The following is a 20,796-nucleotide window of genomic DNA, read 5'->3' on the forward strand; positions in this document are numbered from 1 at the left end:
GAACTGAGGTCACTAATTTTGGATTTTTTGCCCCTAGTATAAGCACTGAAAGCTATCAATTCCTAGTAAACACAGCTTTAGTTGCGTCCTACAGATTTTAATAATTTGTATTTTCATCATTCCATTCAGAATGTTCTTAAATTTTTCTTGATTCCTTCTTTGGCCATGAATTATGTAGAAACGTATTGTTTTACTTTCCAAATATTTGGGGTTTCCCTAGTTATCTTGTCAGTTGATTACTAATTGAATTCCATTCAGAGAACATATCTTGAATTTCAGTCTTTTAAATTTATTGACACTTACTTCATGACCTAGCACATCCTGGTGAACTTACCATGTGCACTTGAATGTGTATTTGTCATTATTAGGTAACATGTTATTTAAATGTCACTTATGTCAGGGATGATAATGTTCAGATAGTCTTGTCTTTGCTTATTTTTTTCTGGTTATATTGGTTGCTGAGAAGGGTGGAGAAACAAGTTACACTTCTAATGGCAGGTTGGGTAAGGGAATCATTGCAGAGGAACGTACATACAAGGATAGTAATTTGTGACCAGATTTTATAACCTACCACAAGGTTCATTTTCCCTCTTCTCTGTTTTTGTATATATTTAAAATTTTCCATAATAAAAATTTCAAAACCAAAACCTCTCAGGTAATGAGGTGTCCCATATTTCAGGGGGATACGTGCCACATGCAGATATATAAAAAATATTTAGGATTTCTGTTTTATTTTCACCTTGTCATTTAAAGAATTGTATTTTGGTATATGTTTTATAGCTGCATGGTATATCCAATAGTCATATATATAATTTTAAATTATAGATACCTGTGTATGGAGGAGAATTTTTTATTTTTGGCTATATTCTTGTTTAAAAATAGTTTCATCCCAATGGAGATGTCAGTTTTGTTCCAGAAGCCATGGTATCATTTGGATAGTCTTGTAAACTTTATCATAAATTTCACATTAAAAATTTTTGTGTGATACTCATTTTTAAATGTTTTGTCAGGTTTTTAATTAAGAGGTGTTTTTATACTCTTAGAACTTTTACTGTCAGATCTTAGATTTTTAAGTCTCTGTTTCAGAGAAGACTGTACCTGTAATCCCAAAATTAGATAGGTCAGCACTGTGAGTTTAGAAGGAAACCAAACGGGGCGCCTGGATGGCTCAGTCGTTAAGCGTCTGCCTTCAGCTCAGGGCGTGATCCCGGCGTTATGGGATCGAGCCCCACATCAGGCTCCTCGGCTGGGAGCCTACTTCTTCCTCTCCCACTCCTCCTGCTTGTGTTCCCTCTCTCGCTGGCTGTCTCTCTCTCAAATAAACAAATAAAATCTTTAAAAAAAAAAAAAAAAGGAAACAAAACAAGAGGTGAAAGAAATAGTGTCTTAAGTTTGGTTCCCTGTGTAAGTATGAAATCAATAGCATTTACTATTAATCAGTAGTAAAAGGGGGGGCAGGCAGTAATGTATTATCTACCCTTATTATTTCTCCTGAAAACCTTATCCTTTTCCATCTGGAATGTTTACTTCAAGAATCATTTGAAAGAAGAAAAGCAAAGGGAATAGTATGATTGGTATATAGAAAATAAATTCAGTTAGACAAAATCAATTCTAGCCTTAATTCCCTTCTCAACCCCATCCACCCAACCTCTATTCCATGTTAAGAACAAAGAATAAATCATCAAAAAACACATTCCAAGTGTTAGTTTTTAAAATTTACATTTCTCAGACTCATAAAATTTAGTTTTTTGCCCATTTGGTACTGTTAAGTTTCTCATATTAGAAAATGTTACTTTGTAAAAAGTTTTAGCTTTGGCACTCTGTATATTAAGAATATATTTATGTTTATGGATTTGAAAGAATGTATCCTTAAGGGCTTTTTTTTTTACAGTGAAAACCACTATTAACATTATAAGGTGATTATTTACTATATCATAAGGCAAGAATTAGAGGTTTTTTGGAGGTTTAAATACATGTGTGTTTTGGACAGGTTTTTTGTTTGTGAACCTTTATGTAATCAAAAACTTCACTACATTTCTCATTTCTTGAGCATAATGTGATTAAGATTTTCCTTAATTTAAAAGCAACTTTACAAAATCTAGTAACGTCATATTAAAAAACAATTTCCAGTTAGGTCTCTTTTACTAACCAACACCATTAGATAGGAGAATTAAATTTTTGGCTTTTAAAAGTAGGGTTTATTAAAGCAATACAGACAGTGATATATTAGGATATTAGCAAGTTATTTGGCAGAGTCCCTCATGAAATCTCTTGAAGACCAGAACTAAGAAACGTGGGCTAAATGATAATACAATTAGACTGATTTGTAATTTATTTAACTTAATAAACACAGATTGAGTTCTTGTCATCTAGATGGATGTAGCATTCAATCTATTTTTTTAATCCGTAATTTAAATGAGGATATAACATGTTGTGTTGTCTTTTTAGTTCACAGATGATGTGAATCTGGAACACATATTTTGATAAATTAGGTGACATTTGTTTAGAAAACAAAACGATCTTGATGAGTTAGAGAAGGATAGCTCATTAAGATACCTGTTAATAAAACAAATGTCAAGTCTTTCACTTTGCCCCCACAAAAGGTAATTTAACAATACATCATAAAAAAAAAGAGGTTCCAAAGCACATCTAATGACATAGAAGATATTTCCAGTTATATTTTTAAAAAGCAAGATTCAGAATTATATTCACAATGGGATCTTAATTTTGTGTTAAAATATATATATTAGAAAGTATGACATACAACAGTTCTGGATGGTGTGATTAGGAGTGTTTTCATTTTGCCTTTCTGTTTCCAAATACTCTATAGTGAGAATGGATCTTAAATAAGACACGCTGAATGTAAGAAAGTGTTTAATGTTTTTGAACCCCAAATATGCAGTCTGAGCATATGTTAATTTAATTGTTGCCCTAAAGATCTCCCCCTCTTTTGTCTGTAAAAATAGTCACCATGGTACAAAAGTCAGCATCAGCTGCAGTGTTCTCAGTGTGCTGATGTCTTCTTATTCCTCTACCATGAACCCATTGACTGTTTTCATTTTTTTGTCTTTATCAAAGGTTGAATTAATAAAGGGGAATTTACAGAGTGTTGGACTTACACTTCGTCTTGTCCAGTCAACTGACGGGTATGCTGGGCATGTCATAATTGAGACGGTGGCCCCAAACTCGCCTGCCGCGCTTGCAGATCTTCAACGGGGAGACCGACTGATTGCTATTGGAGGTAACTATGCTAATATGTAACACACTTCACATTTACAGAGAAATCAGTGAGCAAATGTGGGAGTTTTCCCTATCTTCATTCTTTCTATGAGCACGTTACTTTTATAAAATGGAAAGAGATTAACTTTAAGGCTTCCTTCAGATTTTTAATAATTTAAAACACAAATGCCATTTTAGTCCTTACGTATAAATCTGTAAAATACTTCATCTTTAGACCACTTTTCAGTTAACTTCTCTAATTTTCCTTTCCATCCCACCTTCTACTCCTCTAGTGTTTAATGAATATGAAAAAAAGGGCAGGTCAGTAATTCCTTCTATATAACCACCTAACTACTCTGGGCCTAAAATTCACAGTGTTAGCACTGTGACCCCCATCACTTAGGACTAGATAATGAACAGGAAAGAGACTAATAATATTCCTTGTCCGAGAGGGCACACTTGAACTGTCCTGTGGCCCCATATTGATGGCTCTGTATTGTCCCTGATTGGCCAGCCATTTGTTAATATGCAGTCATTAGAATACAGCCCAAATCACTATTGCTGCTGGAACAATGTGTCCCCTGCATGCCTTCCTATCAGGTAGATTGATAACTACATAAATTTTGTTGATACGTAGATTATTTGCTTGGCTGTTTATGAATAAGCAGTAGGACTCCCTGTACACACCAATGGGAAAAAAGTCCAAACCTTTTCAGGCCTTTGTGGTACCTGCCCCGCCCCCATTCTAGGCTTGTCAAGAGATTTCTTGAACACATGGTTGGTCATAGCTGAGCTTCCAAAGACAATATGGTATATTCTTTCACAGCTAAGATAGACAACAAGGTAGATAAGGTCGTAAAGCAAGGAGTTTTCCTTAGTTATATGTTCAGCCTTTGATTCTAAGCCGTCATGACAGTAAAATAATGAAAATCATTTAGTTGCACACCTGGAAGCTCAACTAAGTGAATATTTTCACATGGAAATCCCTTTGGTGGGTCATAAACAGTGCTTCTCAGACCTTCTGACTGAACTCCAGTCACCCAGACATGGAGTTAAATTAGGGTCTGCTTCAGCAGACCTGGACAGGGGCCCAAGATTCTGCACTCCTCACAAGCCCCCAGCTGCTGCTGCTGTTCATAGGCGCTTAGGACGACAGACCTCCCCTCTCACATAGTTGTTCAACATAAACACAGAATAACATAACAGAAACATTACTCCTCCTCAGCTAAAAACTAGAATTCAGTATGAATTTTTTATATCCACACATACTGTTGTTCTGGTTTTACCTATAGGATATATTTTTTTAATGTGCTTTTATGAAAGGTGAGTTTTTTTTGTTACACATGTAGTAAATATTCTCAAAAATAAATATTCTCAGAAAGCAATATAAATATGTGTAGAGTGGAAAAAGTAAAGGTCACCCCTTTAACATTTATAAAAATAAGATATTTATCGAGATAAGGGGCAGGTATAGTACTTATTTTTTGTAGCTATAATTTGTTTATATGGGTATATAATTTTTTAAATAGTAATGGGATTGGTGGTAGTTGAAATAAGATTGGCCGAATGCTTATTAATATTTGAAGCTCAATGATGGAGTTCATTTTTCTTCTATTTCCTCTACTTTTGTGTATATTTGTAACACTGCAAAAGAAAAGGAGTCCAGATTTGGCCAACTAGTCCTGAGAGGAACAGTGGTTGTCTCCACAAAGCTCCTGGTGGTTGGGGAAGAGATGAAGCCAGGTGTTAAGTCACAAAGAACGAGTTTGGATTGAGTTGAAGTTTTCCAACAGCTCAGGAGATGGACTTGTTTCTCATTTGTACATATGTCAGACTACAATTTTGCTGGAACATAGTGTGGTTAGAGGGAGAGAGCAGGCTGGATGAATCATGGAGAGAGCCACCTTAGTAAGCTCTGGATTCCAGTGTGATGAGTTTGTATGCTAAAGATTTTTGAGTCAAAGCTTTGGGAAAATTGGGGAGCAGGATGTTTGGTGATTAAAACAGGGAAGATCTGAGGGGTCACATCAAGGAGCTGTGGATTCTTGCAACTGAAGCCAGTGACCAGGTGGATCTGAACAGAGGATGAAAAGGACTAGAACTCGGACAGAACTGAGAGCTGCTGGGATCTGGGGGATTAGCTGTCTCTGGGGTGGGGTGGGGTGCAGATTGGGTTAATTGGGAGGGTGGCAAGTTGATTCACATAGTGAGGACAGGAGATTGAGAAGATCAGAGAGGGGTTTTGACTAAGCTGAATTTGTTACATCAGGGAAACATTCAGGTGCTGATCTCCGGAAGTAGTTAGGGATGTAGGAATAGGGTGAAGAACAGGGGAGACCAACCAAAGAAAAAGTTGACGGTTGCAACGACGGAGGTGGATGTGATCCAGGGAGAGAGCAAAGAGGGAGAGAACTAGGACGTATGAAACCATGGGCACATTTGGTACAAGGCACAGATAAACGGATGGAGAAAAAGAAAGCAGAGGTGGTCAGAACCAAATTAATACAGTATCGTGAAAACCAAGAAAAAGGCTTTAAAGGAGAAGAAGGAAGGGAATAAAGATACAAGCCAGGATAGCTGATGGAGCAAAGTCCTGAAGGAGATGGGGAGTAGGATTTAAAGTACAAGTAATGAGTCATGGAACTTTACATCAAAAACTAGGGATGTACTGTATGGTGACTAACATAATAAGAAAATATTAAAAAATAAAAAAAATAAAGTACAAGTAAAGGGCTTACTTTGTCCTCGGAGATAGGCTCATACTAAAAAATGACTGGCCAGGAGAAAAGGTGGCTGCTTGTTGATCTCTTCAGTAAGTAAGGAGAGATCACCTGCAGAATAGAAGCAGGGAGTGTGGGCTTCAGGGGAATAGGGAGGGTTTGAAGCTGGGGTTTTGGAGACTTAGTTGTTTAGAGACCAGAAACAATTCAAAAGAATGCTGCTGCGCACCGAATGCCTCACTGAAGATGGCCGGCGTCAGTTAGCAGCAGCTGCCGCTGGTAAACCCAGGAGCAGAAAAGGGAGATGGGGCTAGCAGGCTGGGATCAGAAGGCCAGGTAGAAGAAGAGGAAAGGGCCAGGGCAGAAGAATCCCAGATCTTGATGTGAACATCAGGGAAATCTTGAGACTAAGGTTGGGGAGAAAAGCAAGTGGTGTCAGGAGACCAGTTGGACCAGGACAGCAAAGGAGGAATGATTGGGCCTGGAAATGACCTCAAAACAGGTTCAGTTAGCAACAGACAGCACTGTATGAGGTGGGAAATAGGAGATTGTGAGCAGAGATTAATTGCAAATGCAAGACCCTTGTGGAAAATTCCAAGTGATAGGTCTAAAGCATGATCTTGTCTGGGCAACTGAGGTACGAGCAGATAAAGGCTGAGGAACTCTGAAGTCAGGTTGTTAGATGGGGCCGATGTTACTCTGATTTATTCAGGGTGGCCCTAAGACCTTTGGAAAGCAAAGACCCCTTCTCACCTTTTTCTAAGTCCTACAGAAAGGGCTAGCTTGGGTAAGTACGTTTGGGGGAGGGTGGGAGAGGGCAGGAAACAAATAAAGCCTTTAAACATAACACCTAGAATACCTCTAGAAGACTCCCCAAGAAGCTGCTAGCTTTGATTGCCTCAGGGAAGGGACGGTATGGTTGGGAAATAGACGTGGAAGGGAGATTTTTCACTCCACATTTTTCTGTACCTTTTGAATTTCAACTGTGTTAATGTAGCCACCTATGAGAACATAATAAAATGAAAATTTAAGCTGAATATTATCTTTAGTAACCAACTTGTTTAAAGCAATTTGTGCTTTCTTTGTTCTTTCTGGCCCTGATAAAAAGATTAGTTTGATGGGTAGGGCTAATAAAAAGAATATGTAAAAGAGTCTGCTATTCATAATACAGTGTTTTGCTAAGTTTATTTCCAGCATTGGTCTCTGAATTAGATCATTCACGTTTCTGTATTGCTTTTCCATAATCATGAACTAATGGCAATTACATTCAGCAAACTTAGGTGATTTTCATTGCATTAATTCACATGTTTTCCCTCTTGAAACCTTACAACAGGTGTGAAAATCACCTCTACCCTGCAAGTCTTGAAGCTGATCAAGCAGGCCGGGGAGCGGGTCCTGGTGTATTATGAGAGGCCTGTTGGCCAGAGCAATCAGGGGGCCGCGCTGCAAGATAATTTTGGACAGTTGGAAGAAAACTTTCTGTCAAGCTCATGCCAACCAAACTATGAAGAGGAAACCGCGGGCTTGGCAGTAGATGCCGAAAATAGAGATTTGGATTCTGAATTTGAAGACCTGGCGAGTGATGTCAGAGCACAGAATGAGCTCAAAGATGAGGCTCCATCAATAACCCACAGCCCCAAACGTACTCCAACAACACTTTCTGTTAAGCCCCTTGGAACGATATCACCAGTTTTAAACCGTAAATCAGTTGTAGGAAGTCATCCACCACCACCAAAACCTCCGTGTAAAGAGGGAAATAAACCCTTGGCCCTAAAAGCTTCTGAGATAACAGACCCGACACAAGTGTCAAAACCCACCCAAGGACCCACTTTCAAACCACCCGTGCCACCACGCCCACAAGTGAAAGTTCCTTTGCCTCCTGCTGACACTCTGAATCAGACAGAACCAGATGTTCTTGCTGAAAAGCCAGAAAAGGTGCTGCCTCCTCCTCCTGCAGATAAACCTGCTGAAAAGCAAGCGAAAAATACGGATCACGCAGAAGATGTAGCTGCATCTAAGCCGTTCTTAGCAAAGCAAGAAGTGGCGAGAGATTTTACTTCGGAAAGTTCCTGCCCTCCTAAGGACAGTTCGGATGACCCTCAGACGTGGGAATCATCAGAAATTCCTTACCGTAATAAGCTAGGAAAATGGACACGAACCAGAGCAACCTGTTTCTTCGACATAGAAGCCTGCCACAGATACTTAAACATCGCACTGTGGTGCAGAGACCCTTTCAAGTTAGGGGGTCTTATCTGTTTGGGGCATGTCAGCTTAAAACTTGAAGAGGTGGCTTTAGGGTGCCTGGCTACAGCAAACATGGAGTACTTTTCAACATTCAGACTGGAAGCCCCCTCGCCGAAGGCAATGGTCACGAGAACCGCACTGCGCAATCTGAGTATGCAGAAGGGATTCAACGACAAATTCTGCTTTGGTGACATTACCATTCACTTCAAATATTTGAAAGAAGGAGAACCAGACCACCCTATAGTTACTAACTTAGAGAAAGAAAAAGAACTGCATTTGGTCGAAGAGGTTGCAGCCTTACCTAAAGAGGAGCATTTTGTTGGACAGATGGGTCTTACAGAAAATAAACACAGTTTCCAGGATACCCAGTTCCAGAACCCAACTTGGTGTGATTACTGTAAGAAAAAAGTGTGGACTAAAGCTGCTTCCCAGTGTATGTTCTGTGCTTACGTTTGCCATAAAAAATGTCAGGAAAAGTGTCTAACGGAGACTCCTCTTTGTGGAGCAACTGATAGGCGGATAGACCGGACCTTGAAAAACCTCAGGCTGGAAGGACAGGAAACCTTCTTAGGCCTGCCTCCGCGTGTGGATGCTGAAGCTAGCAAGTCAGTCAATAAAACAACAGGTTTGACAAGACACATTATCAATACGAGCTCTCGTTTGTTAAATTTGCGCCAAGTCTCTAAAACTCGCCTTTCGGAACCAGGAACTGATCTAGTGGAACCTTCGCCAAAACACACACCCAACACGTCAGACAACGAAGGCAGTGACACAGAGGCCTGTGGTGCGAACAGTCCTTCTAAACGGGGCAACAACACAGGGATAAAGTTGGTGAGGAAGGAGGGTGGTCTGGACGACAGCGTGTTCATTGCAGTTAAAGAAATTGGCCGCGATCTGTACAGGGGCTTGCCTACAGAAGAGAGGATCCAGAAACTAGAGTTCATGCTGGATAAACTGCAGAATGAAATTGACCAGGAGCTGGAACATAATAATTCCCTTGTTAGAGAAGAAAAAGAAGCAACTGAATCAAGGAAAAAATCCCTTCTTTCTGCTGCTTTGTCTAAATCAGGTGAAAGACTACAAGCTCTGACGCTGCTCATGATTCACTACAGGGCGGGCATTGAAGATCTCGAATCTTTAGAAAGTCTGTCTTTAGACCAGCACTCCAAAAAAATAAGCAAGTACACAGATGACACAGAAGAAGACCTCGATAATGAAATAACCCAACTAATAGACTCCCAGCCATTCAGCGGCATATCAGAGGACTTATTTGGCCCATCTGAGTCTGTTTGACAGACAGCCTGCTTAAGCTTTGAGTGATTGAGGAAAGTTGCATCTCAAGTACCACAGATAACCCACGTGTGAGCCTTCTTCTAATGCACTTCGGCCTGCTTCTCCACAGCCATTTGCTTGTGTAAGAACAAGAGTGCAAAAGGTGGTTTTCCAGCGAAAACATGGCCAGCTCACTAAATTGGTTGTTTCAGATTGCATTTATAGCTATGCTTTTTTGGGTTTATACTGGGAATTTATTTTTACTAATTTATTTTTAACTTTTTCTAATTATGTAATTATGTAAGCTAACTTTTCATGTTTATGTATGTGTGATGTCTCATTGTGTTATTTTTCTTCATCTTAGGTTTTGAATGAGTGTTAAAATAGGATACTGTCCAAATTCTTGAAGTATTTTCATTTCCATCACGGTCACAAGTTTGCTGCATGCCCAAATTGACAACGGCAATCATTGAGGGAACAGGTTTTGAATCTTTGTGTTAGGAAGTTTTTCACATCTCTACTTGCTTGAAATTTTTGTTATTTTGGGGTTTTGGGGGTGGTTTTTTGTTTTTGCCAAATGTAACATAAAAGCGGATGCTGCAGCTTTAGTCCATTACATGATTCAGTTAAAAAAAATTTTTATGTATATTGCTTGCTTCCTGTGAATTTTTTTCTAGTTTCTGTGCAGTTTTAGTGAGAATACAGTTATTAATTTGAAGAGGTTGCATTGAAAAACAAAATGTAATAGGGAATAGAGAATGCAGTTGGTCAAGAATGTGTAGAGAAGATTACTAAAAAAAAAAAACAGTAACCAGTAGGATTTTGAAATATAATCTTTCGAAATGATGCTTTCTCCTTTTAAATGGGAGTTCTGAACATCTGGTTTTTTTCATCTTCAGTTCTCCCATGGGGAATAAAGCACGTCAAGGATAAAGTTTCAGAGGACTGTTCTTAAAATGACTTAAAATGGGTCTGGCTATTTTGTTTTAGGAACATTTTCTTGCAGAACGATGTTGCGAAAGAGAGGAATCATGTGAGATAGATTTATTGCTTTTATGACATGCTGCAGGTTGAAGGTATGGTGGCCATTCTGAACGTGTCTATAGTTCAGACAGTCTTTTGTTTAAAAAAAATAAAATAAAAATAGTATAGATACATAGGAATTGGAATCAGTTCTCTGGTAATAAAGATCTATTCCAATACTTGGTCCATTGTGTGGACCCCAGTAACTGAGGGAAAATGTGTGAGCATGACCTCTGTTGGTATACCATAAAAGTTTTAGCCTTTTATATGTCTATTTTCCTTTTGTAGTAACTACTGTGATAATTGACATAGAGTAAAGATTGACATGAATTTCGAGCTAGGTGGGACAGTTTCGATGGCCGGCAGAAGAGGCATAGTGTAATACATAATAGGGTTCTGGCCCAGGTCTGCAGCCCAGGACGCCAGACAAGAGTTTAAGGTCAGGCTCTTCCACTGGCCATTAATGAACTTTATAACCACACGAAGGTTCCATGCTGTGGTCTCCCCAGCTCCAAAGTAGGAATAAACAATACTTTAACTACCTCACAGGATTGTTGTGAGGAGAACAACAGAACTGCAGAAGTGCTCTGAACAGTAAAAGCTATTCAGAAAAGGTATGACTCAAATGGGGAAAACATTTTTGAAGGGAGAAAAGTTATTCTACTTTTAAGTGAAATATTAGGAAGTACCTTTATTGGCCAAGTTGATAACAAAAATAGATCTGTGTATCCCCTTTTTTGTTGTTACGCATGCTTGCATTTTAAAAAAACCCTGTAGAAGTCTTTATACACCACCTTCTCTGAAAGCTAAACAGAAGTTCTGTAACATGTGCTTGAAACAGTCTGCCCAATGTAATAACCAACTTTTATCTTCTGAAAAATAACTTACCGGTGATGACCTGGAAGGCCAGTGTCTAGTGGCTGGTGTGTATGGATGGATGACACCACAGAAGTTTTAGTGACATCCAAGCATGCTGCTGAAACCGATGCATTTGAAAGAGCTGCAGAAATAATGCAAAATTTTGGTTTCATAAAAATCTCCTGTTTTGAAAGTATTTAACTCTGTAGAACCACAATTATGAACAGCTCAGTAATGCTGCTAATATTTGTAAAATCTATCTTTAATGTAGTGCAATATTTTTATATCTACTGGGGCAGGCAGAGGCATCACAGTTGTGCTTTAGTGTAGGGGTGGGGGGGGGGGTCACTCCGAACACCCTAGGGGATAGTGAGGTGTAAGGCTTCCGTGAAAACAGTTGTATTCTATATTACATTCCTGGTGTAATCTTGCTGCCATGCTATGTTATTGATAGCTAAAAAATAATAAAAAGAACTACCACAGAAAACAAGAATATCTTCATTTGCTAACATCTGAAAGAGGTGAGATTGCTACATCTCTCAGAAATTACCGCCTGGTAGGATTTGGCCATGCAAACAAGCTCTTCACAAGGTCCACTTCTGCTAAACAAAATTGCTATTTTGAAATTTGCCTAACAGCATTCAATTCTGGTTTTACTGTTGTTTCTCTAAGCTGTGAAATCTCAGATGTATGGATCAGCCCTATTTATTAGGAAAATAAGTAGATTATTTTCTGTATTTTGGTATTTAGGTGAAGAAGTAGGTTAAACAAACAAGCTGAATATTTTAGCATTATTGTGGAATCAGAATTAATATGCTGCATTTCCTAATATCAAGCCCTATATTCGAGTATCAGAATAACTGAAATACTATTGGCCATTTTATGATTTTGAGAGGAGAAAACAAGCTGAAAATTAGAGGGTACTGTCAAGCTCTAAATTTATCTGGATTTTTTGAAAGGCAGTTTTAAAATACTTGGCTCCTGATTATAAAGATAAGATCTTCATTTCCCTAAAAGTGAATAAATTTAAAATCACTTTAAAAATGTATTGTCTTTCTTTCTAAATTGAGATAATAGCTTTCCTTAAATAGAAGGGTTGGGGAAGGTTTAGAGCTTCTCTGAGATTTGAGTAAAACTGCGATTCCCACGCCTGTGAGTCTCACGCCAGAAAAAGACACGCGCGCACCCTGAGTTGTCTGGATTCCAGGGCCCTGCAGGCTTACCGTGCAGAAGAGCTTAGTTACTCCCATCAGATACGGTTATTTCTTCACGACAGTCAGGAAAACAATAACTTTAGAAATGCAAGGGTGACTTACTGGGCTTTTCCACACTGACACCATGGGACTAGTTATAGATTTCAATTTAAAGTCAATTTTGCAAAGCCAAAATGTAGGGTTCAGACTAACCTGAATTTTACCTGATGCCTGCAAGCAGAGAAGAACAGTTTTTAATTAGATATTCACAGTCAATACCTTAGGCATTTTATTCCAACAATCACGTCTGGTTTCTAAAGGAATACAAACAGGCACAGTAGTGTTCAGTAGATTTATTAAGGAAACTAGCTAAAACATGTATGCACATACACTTAGCAGTCAAAAGAAAGAACTGAATATTTTTTGCTACCTCATTAACGTCTTTGTATCTTTTGCCAGGTACAAACATAAAAACCCACCTCTGCTGAAAAAAACATTCAGGGAGCTGTATGTTCACGGTTCTGATACACACATTAAAAGAAAAACAAAAAGCCTCACTTCACAGTCTTGCTAACCCCAGAATATTAGTCCTATAAAAGACCTTGTAATTTTCCCCCGCTCAGATATAATTGATACTCGCTCCCAGGACAGTTCTGAAAAACTCACATGTATTTTATGCTCTTTCTAGAGATCAACAATGGGTATGCCTCTGCCAGTCATTCTTGAAGAGACTGAAGCCTTAAAGGCAAGAATGAAATTGGAGTAAAACATACAGTATTGTGGTCAGGGAGAGCCACAAACCCTCTAAGAGAATTGATCTGTAGCACGTTTTTGAAGGATCTCCCCTGTGGAAGTAGAGACCAATCCTGCCAATTTACGTTAGCCATATGAGAGTGCTTCTAGAGCCATCTTAACGATGTCAGATTTGTGTCAGTTGCCCAGTGCAAATACGTGAGCGGGAGACTTGTTTGCTTCCACCACACTGCACTTGAAAACCAGACTTCAAGTCAGTCCAAGAAGCTTCATAAAGCAAATGGAAAGAAAGTACCAGCTACTCTCTTAGAGAATGACGAGGTCGAGTCCCTGTTCTAAAGTTCTTTGCTCCTTGTCCAAGTTAACAAACACAATTTTAGCTTTGCACAGTACAGACATTAGGGAATTTTTGTTGATAGCAGAGCTACAGAATTAACGGGTATTATCTGAGACATTGCTATGCTATCTGCACACTCCAATCACATCTACAAAACCAGATGGCAATTCAGTGCTAACACAGTATTTGCTGTTAAATTGAAAAGGCACGTCCATGTCATGCTTAGAAAAACCACGTTATACAGCACTAGATGATAGAAGAATATACAGACATTTCTAGATGTTTCTAGGGTTTTTGTCTTTGAAAGGGAATGTGTCCTGACCTATTATTTTTACCTGTTTTCCTAACGTGATTCAAGATAATTTCATTCCTCCTCCATCTTCGTTTAAAATTTGTTTTCACATTGATGTGAACAACCTTCAGAAGTCTAAAAAATAGTTGCAATTCAAAACTTAATAGATTCCTAGAAGACACTTGGATGACCTCTTAACAGATCAAAGATACAGATTTTTTCACATCATAGCAGCTATTAGCCTTTTAAATTTCTAAAAGTTGAACTAGATGTTAATATATCCTATCATGCTTAAATTTACAACCTTGACAGTATAAGGTCTATCTACCCTCAATTTTCTTTCATCCTGAGACAAGTACATGTTTGAAAGGGAAAGCTAGTTGTTCATAACTATACTTCTGGGTGCTTTTCTCTGCTTTCAGAACATTTACTATTTTTCCCTATTGGCTTTAGTGTCCGCTGCCAACCACATGACATGTAAATATATAATTTATAACCGTCTGTTTCCAGGTAGATGATTCTGTAGAAAACTAATGCCAGCTACGAATTATGGGTAAGTCCAAAAGATGACGGACTCAAGTTCCTGTCCTCTGCATTTGAGATAACTAGCTTTCAGCTCATATATGGGTAGTAATTACAAGTTAACCACACTCAGTGTCACTACATCATATGCTGTCTTATTTGATTCTGTTTTTCAGACTTCCTTCTAGTTTCTCAATGTTGGAAGTGTCTCGGAGATAATGTGTGCTTTAATCTTAAACACTCATTACCAATATTCAGAAAAAATATAAGATTTTTTTGCCCAAGTGTTCATGAATGTAAGTTTTTTAAAAATTATATTCAATTTGGATTCAAATATTTATAGATTTACACTATATCTATTTCGTCAAAATATATTGTATAATATTTAATAAAATCAAATACATAAAATAAAGTTTTCAACACTATTTATACAAACCCCTAGAAAAGCTGCTTTTTCTTTATAAGGCTGTTGGCAATCAATCACAACCACGGAGAAGAATGAATAACCTTTGGTGGTTTTGCTTTCACCAGGGATGAATGGTAGGACTAAGTTCTGGAGGACTCATTTCACTGGAAACATGGTTTTATACAATTAAATACTTCGATGACTTTTGAGGATCTCAGTCACTTTCAGATTCTTCATCATCACCTATTGGATACGACTGGATATTATTCTGGGTGTACATTTTTGTTTTAATGGGGCAGTTGTGATCCATGAGAATAGCCTGAAAGAGAGCAAAGTACACATATATTAACCTTGATTCGCAAAGATAAGATGGTTCTAACCTACCATCTCTAAGGACTGTTAGTTGAAAAGCTCTATCCAGCACCACCCACGGTCGACCGGTCCTTCGGTGCCACTGCCAGGGGCCTGGCCCAGGAGCCCTGGGCTTCCACACTCCGGGAGGGTTCCGGGCAAGAGACCGCAGACGGGGTCTCCGGCAGGACCGTGAGGTCCAGTCAGGGCAACCTGTAAGCCATGAAGCGAGGGCTCTGTGGGTCACGTTCAGGAAGAGTTCTATTAGAATCTTGGAATTGGGACCGGAGGGGGGCAGTGCGGCGGATCCTGAGGTCACCCAGTCCAACTGCCGTTCACAGATTTCACTGTGGCCACACAGTAAGGACACACTCTATCCTTAATGAGGTGAACTCCTGCTGGAAATGCACCTGAGGCCAAACTGCCTCCCATGTTTCTCTGTACGGATCTGGTTCTGGTTCCAGCCGTCTTCACAGGCCGCCCTTACGATATTTTAAGACCATTGCCATGGCCCCTGAGGTTTCCCTACACTAATCACAGGGCCCGTATCTTCATAAATAGCATTTCCAGAGCACCTCTCCCCAAATCCTGGGTGTCTTCCTCTTGCTCAAATGTAGGATTTAAAACACACAAAAAGACACTCTTACGAACATAAAAACCTTGTGCCTTCTTGTTACTGAAAAACAAACAGTCCATTGATCCTCAGTTGAAAACATCCTCAGTAAGTCCCGGCCGGTAATCACGACTCCTCTCGAGCGTGTGCAGACCGAGCCCTCGCCCTGCCAGGCCGTGCTGAGCGATCCTGGGGCAAGAGCTCCGCTTCACGCGCGCTCTGTGGGGAGGCCGATCCCCGCCTGCGCAGGCGCGGAGACGAGAGAACGTGCCCGTGGGATGAACAGCCAGACGGGGCAGATGTGCGCCAGAGAGCCTTGTGCCAGAGGCCGTTCCTGCTCGAGGCGGAGGGGCACAGAGCTCTGCATGGCAGGACATGGCACCACGAACAGCTTCCCCCACCAGCCGTGCCTTTCGGCGTTTTCCTCCATATCAACTATTCCCCCAACATCCTTGTGTGCGGCTTGAAAATCTACATGGAAACACTGATCTGTTCAAATTTATCTCATGTTGGCCTATCGCAACCTATCTTGGTGTTTGTCAGCGACGCCCCCCCAGTCTTGCCCCATACATTTGATAACGTCCATGACTCCGCTCAGTGCTAACCCATTTCTCGTTTCCTGAGAAATTCTAAAATGATCTGCCTGGGTGACATGTTAAGATAATGACTTCCTTGACCCTCTAAGTCAGGCTGCCAGCTCAAATTGTCAGCTGCAAATTTAACTTTTTTTTTTTCTTCTTTTTTTGGTGCTTTGTGCCAAGTGAATACATGTATTTAATAAAGAGCTCAATTTCTAAAACTCAGTAACTGAGGCAACAGACATTGTCCGCCGGGAACATTCTCCCCATATGGATGTATTCTTGTTACACAAAAGGTTTAACCCCCAAAGAGCTCAACGTCTCACCCCCGCAGGGCAGTGATCCTCAAAGAAACATGTACAGGAATCCCTTGGGGGGAGGAGGTTAAACCTGAAATTCAGGTCCCTAACCCTTTGTGACAGTGGTGTCAACACGCTATGAGAAGCAACCGCCATAGTGATACTGTGTTGTCTAGACCTACAGCAGAGCCGTATGGCTGCCACAGCCTGCTGGACACCTGCCGCCATGCCTCTAAGGGCCTGTCCCTCCATGGCTTCCCCGCGAGGGAAGGACAGGTCCCACGGCACTCACAGGTGGAATGCTCACAGCTCAGGGACAGCCGTACAGAGGAGAGGGGACGCGAGCTGAACCTCGAAGGTTGGGAAGGATGGGCACTGCAAAGGACCTGTGAGCACAGCAGGAACTACCCACTCAACGAGCCACTAGGTAAAACAGGGACACGGCGCCGGGGTGGCTCAGTCGGTTAAGTGGCTGACTCTTGATTTCAGCTCAAGTCATGATCTCAGGGTCATGGGATCGAGCCCCGCATCGGGCTCCACACTCAGCATGGAGTCTGCTTGAGATTCTCTCTCCCTCTCCCTCTGACCCCCCCAACTAGTGCACTTGCTCACTCTCACGCTCTCTCAAAAACAATAAATATAAAAATAATAAAATAAAAACAGAGATACTAACAAGCCAGCCTGGCCACCACAGAGGTCTGACACTGAGGAACACAGATATTAATGGGGAAGCCCAACCAGAGCCAGACTGCAGGGCCCCGAATGCCAGGTAAGGGGCCTTGATCCCTGGCCCACAGGCAGCAAAAGCCCCGGGAAGGATGGCCATCGTTCTACCCTGCTCATAACCGCCTTCTCTCTCTTGGTTCACCCAGCCCCATAAGACCTGACTCTGCATATATGCAGACTTCTTACAGACCCCCGAAACCTAACACTGGGCCCCTAGTATGGACTCAAACAGCTGTGTTGTAAGGGAAGAAGTTCAGTCAGACTGATGACGGGGGCGTGGACAGACTTTAGAGGTCAGAAGTGATCGATGCAGCCAAACCACATTTGCACACAGAGCCTATTCCGGATAAATAAGTTTTCTTTCTGGAAATACTGTTTCATAGCTTTTAGAACCTAGCTTACTGGCTTCTGAATCTCTTTTGAAAGACTGTGCAACAGTTCTGCTCTTATAACAAGTTATACGTGATCAAATAAGCCAGACGGTATCTGTAATATTCCCAAAGTGCCAGGGACAGAGAAGGGAGGACAGGATATAGTGGGTAAGCCAAGTGCGTAGGGGCCACAGAGAGCGAGGCTCAGGGACCCGCCAGGTAACTGAAGTCAGCTCTCTGCTGGGGAACAAGGCGAGTCGGACTCTCCACTGAAGACGAGAGAGGGAAGAGGAGGGTGTCTGAATTCAGAGCAGAGCCCAGTTACTGAGAGTTGAACCCCTGCCACACGCTTGGCTTCCTCTCACAGAGCAGAGCGAGGCTCTCCAAAGTGGTAAAAGGCTTGTTGGACCAAATGAAGTATATAAATTAAATGTGCAGCTGGGACATGAGACAGGAAAAGCACAGAAGGGTAAGCCTTCGAGGCTTGGAGATTTCGAGAGATACCAAAAAAGATTAGTGATTTACGTGTCCATTACGTAAATGCCCTGCTAAGGGACACATTTCTCTAAACAGATGATGACAGGCAGGTCTTTGCCTGGCCCCTGCATCCAGGAAGCAGAGTAGCCGGAAGGACGCGCTAGGACAACTGAGGCAGCCGAGAGTCGCTCGGGAAAAGCAAGCTGCGATCTCAACGCCTACTTTCCAGTCTCGGCCACAACGAGAGACGTCAGGAGTAAGATGTCAGACGCGTGCCCTATCTCTAGAAGTAATTCTTCAATCTGAAAAAATATCCATACCAGCACACGGCTATTCTCAACCAGACATTTTGAGAGTCACGGGCTGCCTGTCATTGTCGTGTAACTAAAACACAGTTGTCCTCACATGGCAGAGCGGCTATTTCTTCTATTTGCAGAGGAACCTGAGTGACAAACAGGACTTTTTCTCCACCTGTGCTGATTATGGGAGAGGAGAGAGGAGGGAAGGGGAGGGTCGAGGAGAGGAGAGACGAGGTGAGGAGGGGTGAGGAAAGGAGAGGAGGGGTGAGGAGAGGAGAGAAAAGAAGAAAGAGAGAAAGAGAAAGGGAGGAAAGGAAAGAAGGAAGAAAGGAAAGAAAGGAAGAAAGAAAGAAAGAAAAAAGGAAAGAAACCGAGAAGGAAATCGACTACACCGAACACCAAACAGAAGAAACACTCGAGGCTCACATACTAGGTCATGAGTCTACGGTTGGGGACCCATAAACACAGCATTCGATCCTTCTAAACAAAACAGCTGAAGTCCCAACGCCTCATTATCAGAATGCCGCCTAATACAGGAACTATGTGCTACGGTTTATAGGCCTTATTCCGGGCCTCCTGTCCCCCTGCATTTGATAAGTGCACATCCTGAACGCCCGCACTGGTCAGTATTGGATTTTCTCAAGTGGGCAGGAATCGATTCCGTCTCCCCCGCGGCACACTGCTGTCCCGGCCTCGCTCCCCCGATCATCAGGTTTCTTCCCGCTCTGCGGGCTCCGGGAGCAGGCCGCAGCTGTCGGTCACCCTCAAAGGTTCCCGTCCCACTAGGCAGATGGAATCCAGTGTGATACCTTCAATGATGGGCGGCAATTACGGGCAGCGAGATGTGCGTTTTCTCAAGTTTTTAATGATTCCTCTTTCTAGGCACGGATTAAGGATTTTGACATTTTAACGGTGAAAGTGGCTTTCTGGAAACCTGCGATCCTATTGCTTTGCCCCGCAAGATTGTCTCTTCCACGTCCCTCGGCATTTTTAAGTGAACTAAAGCACGGATCTACATGAGGGGAGAGAAGAGGCACTGGGGGCCTGCCTCCTGCCGGGCGCCATGTGGACCCCACGGCGGGGGCCGGTGGGTGGGCTGATGCCCCGCTCATCCTCGGACCTCGCTCATTTCCTCCGACACCTCAGATTAAGCACCACGCTGCTGCCCACACACAGATAACCCAGCAGCCGCTAACGCCCACGGCTTGGCTAGGGAACCCCATTCAGCAGTCCCGGGGTCTCACAGCAAAAAGAAGCGCTCACCACCCAGAGGGAACAAAGGGAGGCGACCAGGGGACCTCTGGGCGGGCAGCAAATCAGAGCATTCGGTAAAAGCAAGAAAGAAGCATGGGGGGTCCTGGAAAGAGTAACACGCTTATTGAGCATTGACTGTGTGCTAAGCCCGGAGCTAAGCACCGTGTGGGGTTCTCCTCCAAATCCTCACAGCCAGCCAGTGAGGCAGACGCTGTCATTCCCCGCGCGACAGCGTGGCTCCAAGGCCACACCAGCCCTCCGCTATCTCCCAGGAAGCTTAAGCAGCCGCCCGGGTGACAGGAGCCATCTGTAGGTGATTTGGCTGTTTTTTGGTCAAAAAGGGTCGGGAGTAACCTTCCTTCAGCCTTCATCAACTTGTTATGGTGGCAACAGAATGAGTTTTTAAGTCGTTGCCCTGAGAAGTTTCTGACCCCGATGCAGGCGTTTCAAGGCCCTGTGCGGGGGTCAGGCCGGGAGCCAGGTCGGACGGTCGATCAAGCGCGACGGTTGTTCAGAACTGGGGGCATCGAAGCGAGGAGAAGGAAAGAAAGGGTGGCTTCCATCAGGGGAGTTCCACAACACCTTCCACTCCTTTCCCTTCCGCTGAACGGGTCATGAGTGATTCAAAATCACCTCGTTACTTCCTGAACAGTAAAGGGCATAGACCGATGCTCGGTGCTGAAGATGTTTTTTAAATATATTGAAGGAATTAACGAATACAGAGAATGTTCCAAACAAACAAAGGCCACACCCGGCCTAACTGGCGAGTCTGTGTCTGTTCCTAAACCCACTCTTCGGGGAAAATCATAAAAGGGCAGTTTGAGAAATGCCAGAGCATCGAGACCCATTTCGGTTCCCCCCTCAGAAAAAACTTCTGGAAGTACCCCCAAGAGAACGTCGCCAGTGAACCTCAGAGCCACTCCTAATCACAAAAATACTGTCCCTCCCTGCCTGGGTCATCTCATTCATTCTTAATCTAAACCACTCTT

The 20,796-nt window shown here is 42.0% G+C and overlaps 2 protein-coding genes across 2 annotated transcripts in view; one reads left to right on the forward strand and one right to left on the reverse strand.

Annotated features, from left to right (window-relative positions):
* The window catches only part of PDZD8 (PDZ domain containing 8), an 83,202-nt gene extending 70,822 nt beyond the window's left edge, over nt 1-12,380 (forward strand). Inside the window, exons 4-5 of the mRNA XM_045803234.2 lie at nt 3,079-3,241; nt 7,273-12,380. Of these exons, the coding sequence (XP_045659190.2) occupies nt 3,079-3,241; nt 7,273-9,476 (2,367 nt within the window). The 3' untranslated portion in view covers nt 9,477-12,380. The remainder of the gene's footprint in view (nt 1-3,078; nt 3,242-7,272) is intronic.
* Nucleotides 12,381-12,867: 487 nt separating this feature from the next.
* The window catches only part of SLC18A2 (solute carrier family 18 member A2), a 36,821-nt gene continuing 28,892 nt past the window's right edge, over nt 12,868-20,796 (reverse strand). Inside the window, exon 16 of the mRNA XM_045803235.2 lies at nt 12,868-15,158. Within this exon, the coding sequence (XP_045659191.1) occupies nt 15,054-15,158 (105 nt within the window). The 3' untranslated portion in view covers nt 12,868-15,053. The remainder of the gene's footprint in view (nt 15,159-20,796) is intronic.

The sequence above is a fragment of the Ursus americanus genome, chromosome 6 (genome assembly GCF_024610735.1).
Source record: "Ursus americanus isolate L20-20 chromosome 6, mUrsAme1.1.p, whole genome shotgun sequence".
Taxonomy (NCBI): Eukaryota; Metazoa; Chordata; class Mammalia; order Carnivora; family Ursidae; genus Ursus; species Ursus americanus.